This window comes from Notamacropus eugenii, chromosome 4 (genome assembly GCF_028372415.1).
Source record: "Notamacropus eugenii isolate mMacEug1 chromosome 4, mMacEug1.pri_v2, whole genome shotgun sequence".
NCBI classification, from domain to species: domain Eukaryota; kingdom Metazoa; phylum Chordata; class Mammalia; order Diprotodontia; family Macropodidae; genus Notamacropus; species Notamacropus eugenii.
In genome coordinates this window covers 199,893,075-199,909,537 of record NC_092875.1, presented here as the reverse complement: position 1 = coordinate 199,909,537, position 16,463 = coordinate 199,893,075, and the positions used below count along the sequence as shown (strand labels likewise).

General features: G+C 38.9%; 1 protein-coding gene across 1 annotated transcript in view; it reads right to left on the bottom strand.

The window, feature by feature from the left end:
* The window catches only part of PARD6G (par-6 family cell polarity regulator gamma), a 157,372-nt gene that overhangs the window by 92,659 nt on the left and 48,250 nt on the right, over nucleotides 1-16,463 (bottom strand). Inside the window, exon 2 of the mRNA XM_072604005.1 lies at nucleotides 15,457-15,679. Within this exon, the coding sequence (XP_072460106.1) occupies nucleotides 15,457-15,679 (223 nt within the window). The remainder of the gene's footprint in view (nucleotides 1-15,456; nucleotides 15,680-16,463) is intronic.

Here is a 16,463-nt window from a genome sequence, read left to right as displayed (position 1 = left end):
TCTATGATGCTACACTGCAAATGCACTACGAAACAATAATTGTCATTTTGTAGTTGTGTCCCACTCTCTATGACCCCTTGTGGAGTTTTCTTGGCAATATACTGCAGTAGTTTGCCATTTTCTTCTCCAGCTCATTTTATAGATGAGGAAAATAGGGTTAAGCCCAAGGTCACACAGCTAGTAAGTGGCTTAGGCTAGATTTGAACTTAGGAAAAGAGTCTTCCTGACTCTAGGCCCCAGAACTCAATGTGGTGTTTAATTTGTGCCTGTTGGATTGGAAAAATCTTTCTTTATCTAGTCTCTTAAGGATACATTTCTTAATTTTAGGAAGGTCCTAGGTTGGTGATGGAGGAATATAAATGCTAGATTTAGTCTGGATATGGGGAGCCAGAAGAGTTCTGGAGCGGGGGAGTATTATGGAATTGAACACGATTATCCTAACAGTAAAGTATAGGTTGGCCAGAGATAGAGAGGAGGCAGTTCCTTGAATAACTAAGGAGTGAAATTCTGCAGGCTGGGCTGAAAGTGGAGTGGTAGCCATGGAAACAAAACTGAAGCAGCAAATCCAAGAGCTAGTTTAGAGGATGAACAAATACTTGAAGACTGACCAAATTTGGGGTGGGAGGCTGAGGAAGAAAAGAATTTGTAAAAAAATAAAAAAAACCAAACACTCAAGATTGTAGGGGAGACTGAAGGATGGTCCCTATCGGGGGCTGGCAAATTATGGCCCACAAGTGGCATGGCCTCTGGGTTAAGAACCATTTTTACATAAAAAAAAATAATTTAATGGAACACAGCTACTACGCGCATATGGCTGCTTTTCCACAAGGGTAAGGTTGAGTAGCTGTGACATAAACTACACACTGTTTCACACACTACCAAATCTCAGTGAAGTCATGATTACTTAAGAGTGTCGGGTGCCAGGTGTATTTTTACTCTTGGTTAGCAAAGCCTAAGTATTTATTATCTAGCCCTTTACAGAAAGGGCTTGGTGAACCTTGGGGGGGGGGGGGGGGGGGTGCAGAGAGGAGGAGGACACAGCATGAGATTGCGAGAAGAGGGGGAGAGAGGGAAGGAATGAAGGAAGGGAAAGAAAAAGAAGGAAAGAAGGAGAGGAGAGAAAGAGGGAGAGGGAGGGAAAGAAAGGGGTAGGTTGGGTTTTTCAACTGTATTGTCATGATATATGTCACGATCACTAACTGAATCTCTAACTAATTTAAAGTATAGTCGTTAAAGTCAGGGAAAAATAAAACATTAACTCTCTGACTATAACCAGGCACCAGGATCTAAGCTGGCCTAGTCCTCAGGGACTTGTTCACTAGTTCAATTCAAGAGCACATTTGCAAATGTTCTAAGCGAAAGGTAAACCAATGATTCTGCATTACAGCCGCAGCCCTGTCTCAGATAAACACAAATATGGTTATTCATTGTTAGCTTGAAATTTTGTGGAAAGAAAGGTTAGAAATAATGAGATGTTTCCACTTCTAGTTCATATCACTTCTACCACATTTATTTAAAAAACTGATGGGGAAAGGGAAGAGTCCTGAATTAAATTCTGTGAGCTTCAAAAATAATAAGGGTAATATTGAGATACTTAAAAAGCTTGAGCTCCACCTTTGGTCATCAATCAGGAAGGAGGAATAGGAGAAAAATCCTTTATAATTCAGACAGCTAAATTCTACAGAAGAAACCAGGCTTTGCTTGACCTCTGTCATTGAACTGCATATTCAGGACTGGAGTCTTTATAAAACACATGCCATTCTAGTCACTACAGCCTAGCTCTGTATTATAGGGAAAGGATGTGATGAGAGCCCAGGACTGGGAATGTTAATCCCAGTCCTCATAAAACCTTTAGTATAGATATGAAAAGGAAGGATCGGGGTAGGTGGGGAGGGGTTTTTCCTTTGAAGAGAATTCTCATACAGTTGTTGCAGTGCAAAATGACTGATCACCTCACCTTGTAAATGGATCCCACTGATGATTAATATAAGTAAGTCATCTATCCCTATTGTCCTGCTCAACCACTAGAGGTTAGGTGGCTAAAGTGAAGTCCAGACCCTATCAACATGATTTTCCTTATGTATGTGGAAATCAATTCCACAAAGGTTAAGTGCCTACTGTGAACATTAAGGAAAGAGAGTGATATGCTGGAAAACACTCAAAGGAGAATAAGGAGAGTGGTGAAGGACCCTGAGATTACATCATAGAAGGATCAGTTGGAAAAAACTAAGGATGACTAGAGCCTAGAAGAGAGGACTGGGGGGAGAGGGAGAGGAGGGTAAGGGCATCATAGCTCTTTTAATATCTGAACTGGTATATAGACAGACGAATGGATAGCACACTGAGCAACATAACATATAAATAAAAATTTAAAAATAAAACATTTTAAAAAATAATAATTACTATGTTTTCATTTGCAAATGTGCTTTAAATATAGATAATTATGAGTGGATGTCATACTTTTAATTTGAATACTTTCATACTATTAAAAGAAAAGAAAATCTGAGTTCAAATGCAATCTTCAACACTAGCTGAAGTCACTTAACCTATTTGTCTCCTCTTCCTCATCTGTAAAATTGAGATAACAGTACCTATCTCCCAGAGTTGTTATAAGGATCAAATAAGATAATATTGGTGTATTTTTTCTTTTTTTTAAGGGTTTTTAAAATTTTGTATTTTTATATATTTCATTTTTAAAATTTAATTTTACTTTTTTTGGTTACTTTTTAAGTTCTGAATTATCTCCCTCCTTGTGCACTAAAGAAGGTTCCCTTTTGATACAGATGTATGTGTGTATAAAACTGTACTATAACTATTTCTATTTATCAGTTCTTTCTCTGGAGGTAGATAGCATCTTCCTTCATAGGTCCTTTGTAGTTGATTTGTGTATTTATAATAACTTACTTGTTCACAGTTGTTCTTTGAACAATATTGCTATTACTGTATACAACCCTCTCTTGGTTTTACTCATCTCCTCATTATTTCATCTAAGTCTTTTCATATCTTTCTAAAATTAGCCTGCTCATCACTTGTTACAGCACAGAAGTATTCTAGAAATAATATTTGTTAAAGCACTTGGAAACCTGAAAGTGCTACAAAAATGTCAGTGTGCTCAAGGAAAAGTGAAAGGGATCCACTCAAAATCTAAGAAGGGCTAGAGAGCCTTTTCATCTAGGGTAATCAGAAGGGCTTCCCGGACAAGCAGATCTTGGGCTGAGTCATAGTGAAGGGAATAATACAGTTGGAGCCACATGAAGAGAGACCCTTAGAAAGGGGTCTCCAAGAACACTTTGGAACTATGAGTTCCAAACTAAGAGTAACCAAAATGTGCACACCCTTTGATCCAGGAATACCACTTCTGAGGTGGTATTCCAAAGAAATCATAAAAAAGGGAAAAGGACCCATGTGCACAAAAATATTTATAGCAGCTCTCTCTGTGGTAGCAAAAAAGTTGGAAATTGAGGGGATGGCCATCCACTGGGGAATGGCTGAATAAATTGTGATATATAGGAAGATTTCAGAAAAACTTGCAAAGACTTCCATGAGATGATACAAAGTAAAGCGAGAAGAACCAAGAGAACTTAATACACAGTAACAGTAACAGTGCAATGATCAACTTTGATTGACTTGGCTTTTATCAACAACACAGTGATCATGATGAAAAATGCTATCCATATCCAGAGAAAGAATTGATGAGTATGAATGCAAATCAAAGTGTACTATTTTCATTTTTTGTGTGTATGGTTTTTTTCCTTTTGGTCTGTTTCTTCTTTTACAACTGTGACTAATATGGACATATATTTTACATGATTGTACATATATAACCTATATCAAACTGCTTACTATTTTAGCAAGAAAGAAGAGGAGGGAAGGAGAAAATCCAGAACTCAAAATCTTGCAAAAATGAATACTACAAATTGTCTTTATATATAATTGGAAAAAAGTGCTATTTAAAAAAAAAAAAGGAAATGGGTCTCCATGAAGGTCTGTGTCAATTCAAGGAGGCAGGAGAGGTCAGGACAAGATTGGGATGCAGCTGAGAATCTATTTGGCTGAAATGCAGTGTTTAGGAAACAGAGTTTAAAAAGAAGACTGGAAAGGAAAGTAGGGGCTAGCACATTAAATGCAAAGGATAAAGAGTTTTATTCAGACCAAGTGAATTATAAAGAGGAACCTCCCCAGCCCTAGTACTGTAAACTGCCTGATGTGGAAAAGCAGACTTGGGCACTTAAGACCCTTAAACAAATGGAACACTATCAAGAAACTTGTCTACACATTCCTTCTGTCAGTCAGCAAGCACTGATTAAGTGCTCACATGTACCAGGCGCTGCGCTGAGGAATGGGGACACACAAAAAGGCAAAAAACAACCCCCTGTCAACATGTAAATAACTTGAACCAGAGAAGATATGTACCAGGTACGTGAAGGCATAAGCAACAATCCCTGCAGCAGCTAAATCTGCATGTGTGGTTAGCCAAGCCATCAACCACATAGCCCAAGATGTCTCTCGAACTAAAGAGTCTCTAAGAAGCTTTGTCCTCTGGTAGGAAAAAAAATCAACAGACAATTCATGACACCTGGGCAGACCAGATAGGTCCTGCCTCTCTTCATTACAGCATTAAAATACCATTAATGTTCTGATGAAGGAAGTCTGGCAGCTTGTCTCTCTGAATGATGCACTTTCCAAATGGTAAAACCATTCCTACACAGAGATGGGTGCAGTGTTTACAGGAGCAGGGCTATTCCAGATTGCTGAAGAATCTTTGGTTGGGCAGGAACCCTCTCTTGAAAAGAAGGCCAATTATGCTTAATCTACCACCCACCCTGGGAATTTAGAAATATAGCTCTGTCTTACTATCTGAAAAGGGAACTCTCTTTTTGTTTAAAAAAGATTTTGTTTCAAAGACAAGTCCTGCCGAGCACAGGCTCCCTGACAAATGATCACTGCTGCCGGGGATTATCTGCTTAGACATAAAAGGGAAGACAAAAAAACAGGCTTCAGTGCTTGGCCATCAGTGTTTGGCCATCAGGTCTGGACTTCTTTTCCATTACCTTTTGAAAGCTATAAATCCAAAAGATTAACCCACCGCAAAAAAGACTTCAAAGTTACACTTGGCTGAGCAACGGTGGATAGTCAATTTTACCTTAGTAAAAAAATTTCTCTGCTATACAATACTGTGGTTAGCAATGAATAAAGATTATTGGAATGGGAGGGATACCAATAATAATCTGTGGTGGATATAATTTAGTCTTATTCAGACCTGAAGGTAAGAGGTCAAAGTCTCCAAGGAGAAGCCTCTCACTGAACTGTAGTCTTGTGATTTTCAGTAGACACATAGACAAGACACTGAGTGTGACAAATCAGTTGCATCAACTTGAAATCCCTGTGGAAGCCAGTAAATGACTATTCAAAATAGTCAAAACTATTTTTTAAAATAAATTTATGTTGATCTTTTGTTTTTATATCACCTACATTTCTGAATGTATTCTTCCCCCTCCCACCAGGGGGGATGAAAAAAAGAGGGAGGAAAAGTAAAACTAATTAACACATTGAAAAAGTTTAATATTATCTGTGCTGTTCTACTCCCACAATCCCCCATTTTTGCAAAGGAGAGAGATGAGCCTTCTTAGGTCTCTTCTTTGGGGGCAAACTTGGCTGTTAAAATTTCACAGCATTCAGTCATTGTCAATATTGTTTGTTTTTCCGGTTCTGCCTACTTCACTTTTCATCAGTTCAGGTCTTCTCATACTTCCCTGCATTCATTTCTTTCAGAAGAGCAATATACAATAATCTTAATGTACCAAGGCTTAATTAGCCATTCCTTAACTGATGGATATCAACTTCGTTTCAGTTTTTTGCTACCACAAAAGGTGCAATTAAAAACATTTTGATGAATATGCCTAGCAGTCGAATCTCTAGTTCAAAGGGCATGGACATTTATTTTAGTCGCTTTCTTTGTATAATTCCAAACTGCTTTCCAGCCATTTACAGCTCCATCAATAGCACATTGGTGTGCCCATCTTTCCAAAGCCCCAACAACATTAGGATTTCCATCTTTTGTTATCTTAGTGTGGTGGGTATGAGGTGAAACCTCAAGGTTATTTTGATATGCATTTCTAGTGATTTAGAACATTCTTTCATTCCATTAATGATTTGCAGTTCTTTTAAAGAATTGTTTGCTGATATCCTTTGATCACATATATGTTGGGGCCAAAATTATGTATTTTCAGAATTGAGGGATGGCCCCAAAGAGCACAGTTAAAAAACTTCCTTCTTGTTTGCTGCTTTAGGAATAACGGGATAGATTAAATCATTTAAAAAGGGTAAGTTCAAGGCTCATTTTTTTTTCATACTGAGAGTCCTATTCAAAAGCTGTATACACACACACACACACACACACACACACACACACGGTGTCTCCAAAGGGTTAAAACTGCACTAACACTTTTAGAAGAGTGTGTGTGTATGTTTGTGTGTGTGTGTGTTCATTCTAAATGAAAACTCCTGCCTATCTATGAAAGAGGCACCTTCATAATGATATCCTTTTGGACTAATCTCCCTAAAAAACCCAAGAAAGGGCCTTTGGAAGCAGCTTCTGGAGGATCTGACAGGCTGTTTGTTGTTGTCCTTAAGTTCTGCTGAACTAGATCAGCATATTCTCTCTCTCCTTATCCTCCCACCACTGGCTCCAGCTCCTGTTCCCACTCCAGGGGTAATCTCGGCTCAGAGCATTTTGTTCTATTTTCCAAGTTCCCATGGTACAACATCAAGCAGTGGTTGTTTTTTAATTCTTTAAAAAAAAAAAAAAACAAACATAAAAAATCCCATAGAAAAAACATATTCCCCCCCAATACATACATGCAAACACACACAATTTCCAGGATTGTGTGGCAATTAAAGAAACAAGGTTCTGGGACAAAGATGACTCTCAAACCTGGGTGATGGTGCTCAAAACATCCTAAGCTTGGAAATAGAGGACCTTCAAGGTCATCTAGGCCAGGTGTCAAATATGCAGGCCACAGATTGTGGCTCCAAATGAGAATAAATAATAACTGGGAAATGTTTAACAAAATAAAAATATTTTTTGTTTTTCAGCCTTTTGTTGTGTCTGATTCTTCAAGACCCCATTTAGGGCTTTCTTGGCAAAGACAGTAAAGCGGTTTTCCATTTCCTTCTCAAGCTCATTTTACAGAGCAGGAACTAAAGCAAATGGGGTTACGTGACTTGCTCAGGGTCACAGAGCTAGTTAAGTATCAGAGAGGCCAGATTTTAATTCAGGTCTTCCTGACTATCCACAAAGCTACCTAGCTGCTCTAATAAAAAATATAATAAAACAAATAATATCACATTAAAAAAAAAAAAACAAGTCAATATAAGGCCTGCAGTATCTTTATGTATAGTTTGTGGTTCCTGATCCTATTTGAATTTGATATCATTATCTAGTCCAATAAACTTATTTTTAAAAAGGAAGAAAATGAAGTCAATAAAGGTGGAACGGATGCTGTTGAGAATCCTGGAGGATCCTTGGGCTTCCAATCCAGCTCTGTCCTGACTAAACCACGTAGCCTCTCCCTGGCATTCCAAATTTATTCTTTCCATTAATCCAAAGAGATTATGTGTGATATACAGGGATGAGGGGTGTTCAGCCAACTCCCACCCTTCTTTTTCTCCCCCTTCCTCCTCTCTCAAATTCAGCTTAAGGAAAAAAGGAAAAAGGAAGTACCCCCCAAAGAATCAACAATGATCAAAGGTGGCTAGTGGGGGGAGACAGAAAGGAGGAAGTCTGGTATGATGGAGGTGGTGTTGGACTGAGGTTAGAACCTTGGCTTTGGTTCTCTCTAGCTGTGATTATGGGCAAGGTCCTCAAACCCTAAGTGTCCTCATTTGTAAAATGGGGATAATAATACTTGTACTATCTAGATCACAGCATCCTGAGAGGAAAGGATTTGTAAACCTTAAAATGATATATAAATGTGAGCTATTATCATTATTATTACAGAAACCTCTAGGGAGGTCTTCATCCTCTCATAACAAACACAAGTATGATGTCAGCATGGTACAGGATTACAGGAAAAGAAACAGATAATACAGGCAAAAAAAAGGGGAGAAATAAAGACAGACAGGAAAGAAGTTGGGAGAAAGAGGGAAATGTATTTTCTGTCAGTACTCAGCTGTAAAATGTGTGAAGAAATGAAGACCATGAACCATGCCTCATCTTGGTTCTGAGAAGAAAATTTAAAACATACTTGCCTCCTACTGGTAAAGAGACAGGGAACTATAGTTATAGGGTGTGTGTGTGTGTGTGTGTGTGTGTGTGTGTGTGTGTGTGTGTGTGTGTGTGTGTGTGTGTGTGTGTGTGTGTGTGTGTGTGTGTGTGTGTGTGTGTGTGTGTGTGTGTGCCCATTTTATCAATTGGTTTTAACTGTCTTTCTTTGTTATAAGGTGGGGTTCAAAGGAGGTAGGAAATGGGAAAAGACTGTGGCATATAAAATAACTTTGAAAAAGTAACTTTTTAAAAAGTAAAGAGACTCAGACATAGGCAGGGTTCTAAACATCAAATGCATCAAAATTCCACCTTTCAGATCAAATTCTAAATCATACTCTCTTGTGCTTTAGAAAATTCTGAAATATCCTCCTTTTATCCAAGAAGACACTAAATTAAGTCAGAAGTGAGTTTATTTTAGGGCCACAGAGAATATAGAATGTAGGTTTCTCAAGGGCAGGGAGCATTTTTTCCTTGTCTTTGTATCCTCTAGGCTCAGCTAGGAACTAACCCCTGGAGCAGATTACTAAATGTTTGGCTTAAAAAGGATGACAAGCTTGGAGTCAGCAAGGACCTAGGTTGGAATCCTCCCTCAGGGACCAGCAGAGTCACAACTTTTCTAAGTCTAAGTTTGCTCATTTGCAAACAGCACCTACTTCCACAGGGTTGTTGTGAGGATCAAATGAGAAAATGTATGTATAATACTTTGTAAACCTTAAATTGCTACAGAGATGTTGATGGTGGTGGCAGTAGTGGTGGTGGCAATGATGATAATGCTGTTGATGACAGGCTGACTAAATTGTGGAAATCAATGATACCAAATCCACATTTGAGGATTTTTCCCTCCCTTTTTACTTTATGGAACCCAAAGGATGTCAAAATACCAAAAATAATTAACTAGTTAAATATGTGCATTTGCCCTGTAAAAGAAAAAAAAATGAGTTCTCACCAGACTAAAAATTATTCAGTACAACTAAGTATCCATCACAGTCTTGAGAGAGAAGGTCCATGTTCACTGGATAGACCTAGAAAAGTTAGCCAGTTAGCCAAGGAGAGCTCACTCTCTCCTCTACTTCTCAGCCAGGGACTAACAGTGGAACATGCTTCATTGCCTCATTAGTAAACTTTGTGCTCTTACATCTGTACTGTTTTTTGGCATATGGAGTATTATAAATGTGGAGTTTGTGTTTGTTCTTCCTGTTTCATGTGCTAAAAATGGAAAGAGTTGATAAATATCTTTCACAATGATTAGTCTCAGTCCTTCTTTCTCCTGCTGGGATAATCTTCCAAAAACTTGATGCATCCTTCCAGAGAAGGAGGAGCCAGACAGAGAAGTCTGGGATTTTACAATCCAAGGAAGGTATTATAGATTCTCTCATTTTGGTGGACAATGACGGTCTCTCTGTTCAAACTTGAATTGCATTGCAAAGAAGTATGGAAAAGCATAACACAACATTAGTTATTTATGCTACCCAAGAACAAGGTAAGTGACAAATAGGGAACCAAAAGTAAGCTCTTAAATAGAGGCAGGAAATGATGGGACAAGAGAAGCATCTTTGTTCTCTTTTACACATGTTAGATTTCTAATGGAAATTTCATACCAAATTGACAAATATCTTCATGACAGCATCCTCACCCAGACAGATTCATATTCCAAGGGTTATAATCAGGTTCCTCAAAAAGCCAGAACAAGGAACCCAGCAGGTGAGTGCCAGATGTCCTTAAATAAGGTGGTGCCCCCAAATGCTACTGTAAGCCAGGTGGGGTCACCCCCAGATTCTACAAATCTAGGCACCCAAGCACTATGCCTTGCCCAGCAGCTATCAGCAAGTAAGAGGTGAAGGGAGGACTGAGGATAACAGTGAGGAAGTTAAGGAGTGATGTCACCATTCTGGCTTCATGCCAGAAATAGAAGGGATAAAAAGTTCTAACCCCCAAATGTACAATATATGGTGTTATTTTGGGGGTGGGGCCAATGGGAATAAAGTAGAAAAAAAAATGCAGAGTTCAAAACTTCCCTGCAAATGTTTTTGAAAAAGGATGACTGAAAACAACAACATATTCCTAATCCAAAACTAATACATTCCCAATTACAAACACAGACCCAAAGCTTCCTGTCTTCACCTCAGATTCAATAAAAATGAAAACAGCTGGCCAGGCATTCCGGCTGGGCCAGGTCTTTTTAAAGAGGCAAAAAGAGTTTCTCTATCAATACAATAAAAGCTCTTTATCCAGAATCTAATATACACAATATAATGGATAGTGTGTGTGTATGTGTAATATATTGCAGACCAAAATCTAGTATACACAACATAGTAGATAGTGTGTGTGTGTATGTGTGTGTGCAATATAGTTCACACCTATGATTTTATCTGTATAGGAACCTCCTGGTGTAGAATCTCCCTCAGCCTGTGTAGACAGTCAAGCTACCATCTGTAATTTAGGGTCTTAGAGTTGGCTGACCCACTGAGAGGTTAAGTTAAGAAATCTGCCCACAGTCATAGAGCATGTTTATATCTATGGCAGTATTTGAATCCAGGTTCTTTCTATCAGGTTAGCTTTCTACACATCACAGCATAATGCATATTTCTTTTTAATTTTTTAAAAATTTATTTATTTTTAGTTTTCAACATTCACTTCCATAAGATTTTGAGTTCCAGATTTTTTCCCCTTCCCTCCATGATGCATTTCTTAAAAGGCTGTATACGATTGCTCCAGTTCTCCTTCTTATCATTAAAAATGTAGTGATATGTGTATAACCTATGTCAAATTGCTTACCTTCTCAATGGGGGGGAGAGAGAGAGAATTTGAAACTCAAAAAATGTTAAAATTGTTTTTACACGTAACTTGGAAAAAATAAAATATTAAAGAAGAAGAAAAATATAGTGATAGCTCAAATATGACATTAAGATGTGTCATTTGGAGATGGGGCAAGAGAAATCCAGATGCTCCGTAACTTACTAAAAATCATAGAGATGAGAAACACTGGTATGTCTAAAACTTGCCATTTTCCATACATTAAACAGTTCCAGGAACATCCAGACAAAAAAATCCTTAGTATCCTGTTTTCCATGTCTTTGGTATGTCTTTAGCAGAGCTAAAGTTTGGAATCCTATACCTTGTAACCCAGTCCTCTCATCCTCACTCATCCTTCAGCTGCTACTGATCATGAGACAGTTAGTTAGTCCAGAGACTTGGAATCAGGAAGACCTAAAGTTCAAATCTGGTGTCTCAGAGGCTCGCTAGTTCTGTGGCCATGGGCCACGTCATTTAACCTCTCTCAGCCTCAGTTTCCTCATCTGTCAAATGGAGACAGTAAGAGCATCAACTTCTCAACTCATTTGATGTTCACATAAGTTAACATATGTAAAGTGCTATGCAAATCTTAAAGCACTACATAGAAATGCCAGCTATTAGAATCATTATTTTCATGAAGTTAAAATTCCCACCTGCAACCGTTACTCACTGGGGTGATCTTGGGAAACTGACATGAAGCCAGCTTTCTGTTATCCCGTGCTCCTGCTAATTCCAGCTTTGGAATATTTTACGGCTCATTAACACCTGCATGACAGGGTGGGGCAGGAAGAGGAGAGGACATACCAAATCTGCTGGTGGCAGCAGACAAGGTTACAATAGTTAAAAAGGGAACTGAGGATCCTGTGCAGATTCCTGTTTATCTGTGCTCCCTGCTGTTGTCCAGGGAAACAAGAAAGAAATAAAGCTGCGAGTGTGAGTAGGAAACAGAAGACCTGAATTCAAATTCCAGTTCTGTCATGAGACTTGGAACAAGTCAGTTAAGATCAAAGGTTTGGAATTTAGAATCCTGGACAGCATCTTGTCCAAGGCCTCACTTTACAGGTGAAGAAAGTCATGCATAGAGTGAGGCCCGGAGAAATTAGGCTTGTTACCCACAGTTTCACAGGTAGTAACTTGGAAGAGTGGGATTTGAACCCAGGACCTCTGAATCCAAATCAAGCACGTCCATTTCCATTGCACCACCTTGCCAGTTTCACTGTGTCTGAGCTTCAGTTCCCAGCTTGGAGAGTCTGTAATTCTTTACTGGTTAGAATATTTAAACTTATCATGAGGAACAGATCTGTGCTATCAGGGAATCTATCTTACATGAATTAGTCATCACTGAGGCAAGAATATGACTTCTCATTTCTCCACCAGAAATCATAGGAAAACATCAAAACCTTTCCTCACAACAATCCTATGAGGAAAAGTAGTAAAATTACTGTTGCCCCATTTTACAGATGAGGAAACTGAGCCTTCCTCCTGGGTTTTGCAACCAGTCACACAAATAACATATAACAAAGCCAGACCTCCCTTCATTCACAGAATCACAGAATTTTAATAGCAGAGAGGACCTCCGTGACCATCCAATCCCTTACCTGGAAAGTAATCCTAATTGTAATACAAACAATAGCCAATCTTCTGCTGGAAGACCTCCCATGAGGAAGAAGCCACCACTTCCACTCATGAATAATTTTAATTTTTAGAGAAGGGGCAGCTAGGTGGTGTGGTAGACAGAGAGCCAGGCCTGGAGTCAGAAAGACTCCTCTTCATGAGTTCAAACCTGGCCTCAGACACTTACTAACTCTGTGAGCCTGGGCAAGTCACTTAATCCCGTTTGCCTTAGCTCTTCATCTGTAAAATGAGCCAGAGAAGTAAAGGGCAAACTTCAGCATCATTGCCAAGAAAATCAAGAAAACCCCAAATGGAGACATAACTGAAACAACTAAAAATATTTTTAGGAAGTTTTCCCTGATATCAAGCTGATACCTCCATGCAACTCTCTGCAACTACACAGGTTCAAGTCTAGAGTCTGGAATAGAAACTGCTTGCATTATTCATAGGATTTGCTTGACATCCAACACAGTCCCTCATTCCAACATATGCCTCATGAACAGCAAACTTCACACTCTACATGAGATAGACAGGCTTGGTCGTCCTCAGAGGGGGACGGAGCATCATAAACAAAAAACATTTCACTCAGTAGGTCACATTCTGGCCACTTAGCTGTTTCTGGAACACAGCCCAGCCACGCAAGACGCAAAAAAGGCCCTCATTGAAAACCCACTTGCTATTACTTTAGGCTCAGTTCTTAACAAAGTGAGGATTTTCTACCCACAGAAAGAATAGTAAATTAAAAGATGATCAAATTGCTGCTAGAAGCAGAACAATCTACTGCTGACAGCCCCAAAACGAAGGAAACTAAAGTCTATAACATCAGACAAAAGAATTGAAAAGGCTATTTTAGGCCATCTTAGGCCATTTGGTGAAGGAACAAACGGACCACATCTCAACAGCTCCAGTGGATGTCACTGTCTTATGAGACAGTCCAATGATGTTCATAATAGAGATCCAAGTCATGATGAAAAGGCTACATTTTAGCAGCTTAACACAGTGCAGCAGTTCTCAAAGTGTGATCTGAGGACCCCCAGGGGTCCATGAAGTCAAAACTATTTTCATAATAATACTAAGACATTATAATGTCTAATACAGCACATTGGGATAGATCTAAGAGAAATAAAAGCTCTTAGGGGGACAGGAATTGATAATTTAAGGGTATAAAAGGGGCCTGGGACCAAAAGATTTGAAAACTACCTGTATCTTCAAGGATAAAGAACTATCCCTGAAGCCAGGGAGACTTGGGTTCAAGCCATATTTCTGATGAATGCAGACTACAGGACTCTTACTAATTCTTGTAATTTCTTGGTGCTCTAGCCCTATGGTATTAAACTCAAAATGGGCAGCTAGGTGTACAGTGGATAGAGCATCTGGCCTAGAGTCAGGAAGACTCATCTTACTGCATTCAAACCTGGCCTCAGATACTTACTAAGTGACCCTAGGCAAGTCACTTCATCCTGTTTGACTCAGTTTCCTCATCTGAAAAATGAGCCAGAGCGAAGGAAATGGTTAGGCGCTCCAGTTTTCTAAGAAAACCTCAAATGGGGTCATGAAGAGTCAGATATGACTGAACACAAACTCAAAATAGAAAACAGGGGCAACTAACCTACATACATGGATCCCTGCAGGCTGCATGTTGACTTAGAAAACCACACAAGTTTATATATATTCCTTTTTGTATTAACATATCAACACATTAACATCAGATAAGAACTTCATTTTAATCTGGTTCTGGCTGTGTATTTGACATTCCCATCGCAGTCAACCTTCTAAGCCTTTAAGTAGCAGAGAAGGTACTGACCTACATTGGTACAGGGAATAAGTTACTTTATGGAAGCTCCCTACACCAATGTTTTCCCTGATATTGGAATCAGGATGTCCATTCCTGATCCCCGACCAACCCCCTATGCTCTGTTTAAAGGCAGGGAAGTTTATAACCTACTTTAGACAGAGTTCCATCCAAAATTATTTTTAGAGATTTTTTTTATTTTTTAAGGAATAAGCTTCATTTATTTGGAAATTTGAATTAGGAAGAACATTTCTCAAAGATGTTATGTTAATGAGACATTATCATACTTGCTTCTTACTTGCTAAGATGCCAAACACAAGGTTAAGATCAAGTTTTTCCCCAGAGGGCATTTCTTCGGCAGGAATATTATTTTGGTAGAAAGAGACCATTTCCACTTCGCGAAAAGGAAAAGTCCAAGTATGCTACCAAGAAGTGACTTGCAAAAGACTAGGATGAGGCAATTGTAGGGCATGCAGGAATATCAATCTCTTTTTAGCTCCACCCTCTTTTTAGCCACTAACCTCCATTAATAATTATTTTAAGTATAACGGCATTATGCTGTTACTTATAACCATGCTGAGCTCCAGATCAAAATTAACCAAAGTTGTAATTTAGAGCTAACATTTTTTTCCCAACTCCAAAAAATTGATGGAAAATATATGCTACTGTTCTTCAGTTACATTTTTAAGGTGCTGACTGGTGCCTTTTCTTTACTGAATTCATTTGCTTCCAATTAAATACTAAAAAATATCGTTATTATATTTCTTTCCCCAGGAACTCAGAACTCTTCTCCAAAACTCAGAAATTACAATCCTACTTGAAACAGAAGCCTTTTCAAGTCCTCTATCAAACTAATTAAATGTTATACCACATGATTCTAATTTCTACATTTCCTAGTTTTCACAAACTACAACAGAACAGAAAAGGCAACATGAAATCTTGGGAAAGTGGGGAAAATAGAAGCCCATAATGTGTGAAGACTTTGTGTTACCTTGTCTTTGAATGAAGACTCTGAGCAGTGGATTTGCACTCGAGACAGCCTTAAAGAAGTTGTCATCATTATTGATGGGCAGCAGGTCACCGTGCACGTCAGCATAACCAATCATCACATCCATGTTTGAGATGTGATGGATGTGAAGGATGAGCTTGTAAAAATCTTCAAACTTCCCAGGTTTATAACGGTCCAAAGAAAATCTTCGAAACTCGGCCCCAAACTACAAAGAAAAAGAGTAACTGTAAGTAGGCAGCAAGTGAGTGGACTTCATGTAAAGGAAATGGAATAAGTAATTATGTGACACCTACTGTGGACCTGTTTACAAATTATTAACTTCTTTACAAATATCATCCCAACTGATCTTCATAACTCTGCAAGGTGGGTGATGTTATAATACCCATTGTGTGGTTGGGGAAATTGGGGCAGACAGAGGTTAGGTGTCTTGACCAAGGTCCCACAGCTAGTAGGTATCTGAGGTCACATTCAAACTCGGGTCTTCTTGAGTCCAGGCATAGCACACTATCTACAGTGCCACCCAAGCGCACTATTTATAGTGCCACCCAGCTGCCATCTGGTCTGTGTTTGCCATTAACCTCTGTTTTTCGGAGGTACAGAAAAGCATGGAGAAAATTTATGTCCTTAGAACACAGTTATCTATGCAAGAGAGATAGTACATTACCAACATTCAGTTAAAAGCAAGTTTAATGACACCTTATTTATTGGCATAGTAGTCATTTGCTATACAAGATGTTAGTCTTTCCCTTCCTAATTAGGTCGACCTAGCAGGTACCACTGGAAGTCAGAGGGGTTAATACCTGTCATCCACTGATCCCAGAACATCCTTTTATTTGGGCTGATGTTCACTGACACAGACCCTGGATTCCCTTGGATGGCATCCAATTCTTACAGCATCAAGTAGTGCCCTAGTCAGTGCCATACTTCAAGGATATGGAAGCTAGGTAGCACAGCTCTAGACTTGGAAGTTAGGAATATCTGAGCTTGGA